The sequence below is a fragment of the Rhagoletis zephyria genome, unplaced genomic scaffold (genome assembly GCF_001687245.7).
Source record: "Rhagoletis zephyria isolate East Lansing unplaced genomic scaffold, Rhagoletis_zephyria_1.1 Rzeph_scaffold_05476, whole genome shotgun sequence".
NCBI lineage: Eukaryota > Metazoa > Arthropoda > Insecta > Diptera > Tephritidae > Rhagoletis > Rhagoletis zephyria.
In genome coordinates, this window is record NW_016162559.1 from 30,134 (window position 1) to 32,564 (window position 2,431).

Here is a 2,431-nt window from a genome sequence, read left to right on the forward strand (position 1 = left end):
CATTAATTTATTTAATTAAACGAACTCGAGGTCATTGATTTTCTCACAGTTGAAAAAATAAACAAAATTATTGTGCATTTCTCAGACGGTAATGTGACCAAAAAGAGTTGATGGCTCACGTATACATACATACATGCATACATACGTATATCGAAAAGCTGCTGAGCACAAGAATTATAAAACTCGATTTAGCCTCGGTTAACTTTGCAATCGTTGAGCAACTAAAATTTTCCATTAACTTAAATATTTTATTAAGCTACACACACTACCAACACCCACTTACCTGTTCATCAACTGTGCAGCCACGCTCGTCCAGCAACTGTTGTTTCGAATCGCCCAGTCCATCGAGCGCCGCGCAGTCCACTACGCGCACACCCATCGAACCTGGTACTATGGCGCGTACAGTTAACATTGTGGCTTGGCCCACTTCCACCGCGCCGGAACCATCAAGGCCGCCCAGCTCGAGCCAAATGCGCACGCGCGGAGTGGCACTGTTGCTGGCTGTGCTGGTTGAAGCGCCACGAACGCCATCGCTGGCATTGCTATCGGCAGCGTCATCACCGCCATCGCCGCTTTCAGTAGCGCCATTCGTGGGCACTGCTGCAGTTGCTGTTGACTCAGGAGTTTTGGAGGTCGCGCTTATTTCCGGTTCTTGTTGGCCTTTTTCTTCTACTGGTTGTTGCTGCTGTTGCTGGTGTTCTTTCAAATCAACAGCAGGCACATCCGTTTGTGGCGCATCGGTGAAATCTTCATTGTTAGCTGTCGTAGCGTCATTTTTATCACCCTTGCTTAGTGACGCAATAAGCGTGCGCATTCGCCCGTTTCTGGGTAGAAAGAAAACCGAAACAATCAGTTCGGTTTTAGCTCCGCGTAGCCCACATCGCGTGTAACTCCCACTTACCTGTAATTCTGCGCAACTTTTCGCTGTTGACCACCCGCTTTGAGTCTCGCCCGCTTGCCCACCATGCCCGCTGCAGGTCCCACCATCATGCCCATTGCCGTTGGCGGCAACTTGCAACGCACTGTACGCAAGATATCCGAACTCTGCCGCAATTTCTGCTCCATTTGCAGCATCACGCGCACCGAAAGCTCCATCACGCCATCAGCGCGCGGCTCAGCGCGTACACCACAACCGGATGTGGGCAAACGCAGTGTGACATTTTGTTGCGCGTTGCCGCGTGCGCTGCACTCCAACGGAAAGTCCTTGGCATAGACAAGGCCACGGAAATCGCGATTCAAATCGATGCGCATCGAGAAAAGGTCGCGCGTACAATTTGTATGCACCGCGAGCACTTTGTAGCGCTTCTTCGGCAAGTTGCCTAGATTGCGGCCACTTTTAGTCGCTTTGGCGTCAGCAGAAGTGGCCACTTGTGGGGGCGGCGCCACCTCCACATCCGCTACTTCTTCATCATAGCGGTGTCGTGCGCGTTCTTGGCGTCGCGGCGTAAATGAGGACGTTGATGGCGGAAACAGGCGACGTGTTGTTAGAAGTGTGGCTTCCGATGACGAAACCAGTGGTACAGCTACCAAGGGTACTCGTGTTGGCGACGCGGCGACTTTTAAACCATCTGCTGCATTGGCAGCTTTGGCTGTAGCTTCGTTTGTCGTTCTCTTTGTCCAGGCACCGTGACACATGAGCAACAGTGACAAGACCAGCGGCAGCTGTAACGCGCTGACTGTCATTTGCCACCGTTGCAAGAACATGAGTACTCCAATGTGTGTGTGTGTGTGTGTGTAACGCTAGTCAATTACTACAACAATAAACTACCGTTAACAGTTGTTTATGTTATTAGCGGTTAAATGTTAGCTGCACTTGTGGTTTATGGTTTGAGGTAATTATGTACGTACAAGTCGGGTTGACAATTACAATCTTAATGCTGTTGCTTAGTTTATATGCGGTTAACCGTATTTTTTTTTTTTTTTTTTTTTTTTTGTTGGCTTAGTATGTTGTTCTTACGCCTCGCTAATAAAGGTTGCAGAAGTTTTTCCAACGCGTTGTCTCACATATTTTACTTCGATACGGCTTATTAGACACTTCCAGTTGTCGCGCTTGGGCGATTCGTTCAAGTCTATCAGATGTTCTGCGTTGCGGTATTGTATATAATTCTAAATCAGACAACCTAAAAAATAAAGAAAAAAATGGAGTAATTAGCTATTTTATCGCAAAAAAAAATTTTAAATAAGAATATGTAATCATTGACAGCTGTGGTGTAGTAGTTGGCAGTGCGCCAAAAGCTCAGCCAAACACTAACATATTGTGTAAGCGCCAATCTGTTATTATCATTAATCATTGACCGCTATCCAACTCATATCGTCTATGTATTTTCAAAAAAAAAGTTGTATGCAGGTTCATTCTTTAACAGATGTAAACTTACAATAACATATAACAAGGGTGGGCAAGGCCGAGGCCGAAGAGAGCCACATGTAAATT

The 2,431-nt window shown here is 46.8% G+C and overlaps 1 protein-coding gene across 2 annotated transcripts in view; it reads right to left on the reverse strand.

Moving 5' to 3' along the window:
- The window catches only part of LOC108372134 (uncharacterized), a 17,775-nt gene extending 16,082 nt beyond the window's left edge, over positions 1–1,693 (reverse strand). For both annotated transcript variants that reach the window (XM_017627786.1, XM_017627785.1), the window contains exons 1-2: positions 902–1,693; positions 284–824 (exon numbers count right to left, since the gene is read on the reverse strand). In XM_017627786.1, the coding sequence (XP_017483275.1) occupies positions 284–824; positions 902–1,683 (1,323 nt within the window). In that variant the 5' untranslated portion in view covers positions 1,684–1,693. The remainder of the gene's footprint in view (positions 1–283; positions 825–901) is intronic.
- Between the last annotated feature and the right edge of the window lie 738 nt (positions 1,694–2,431).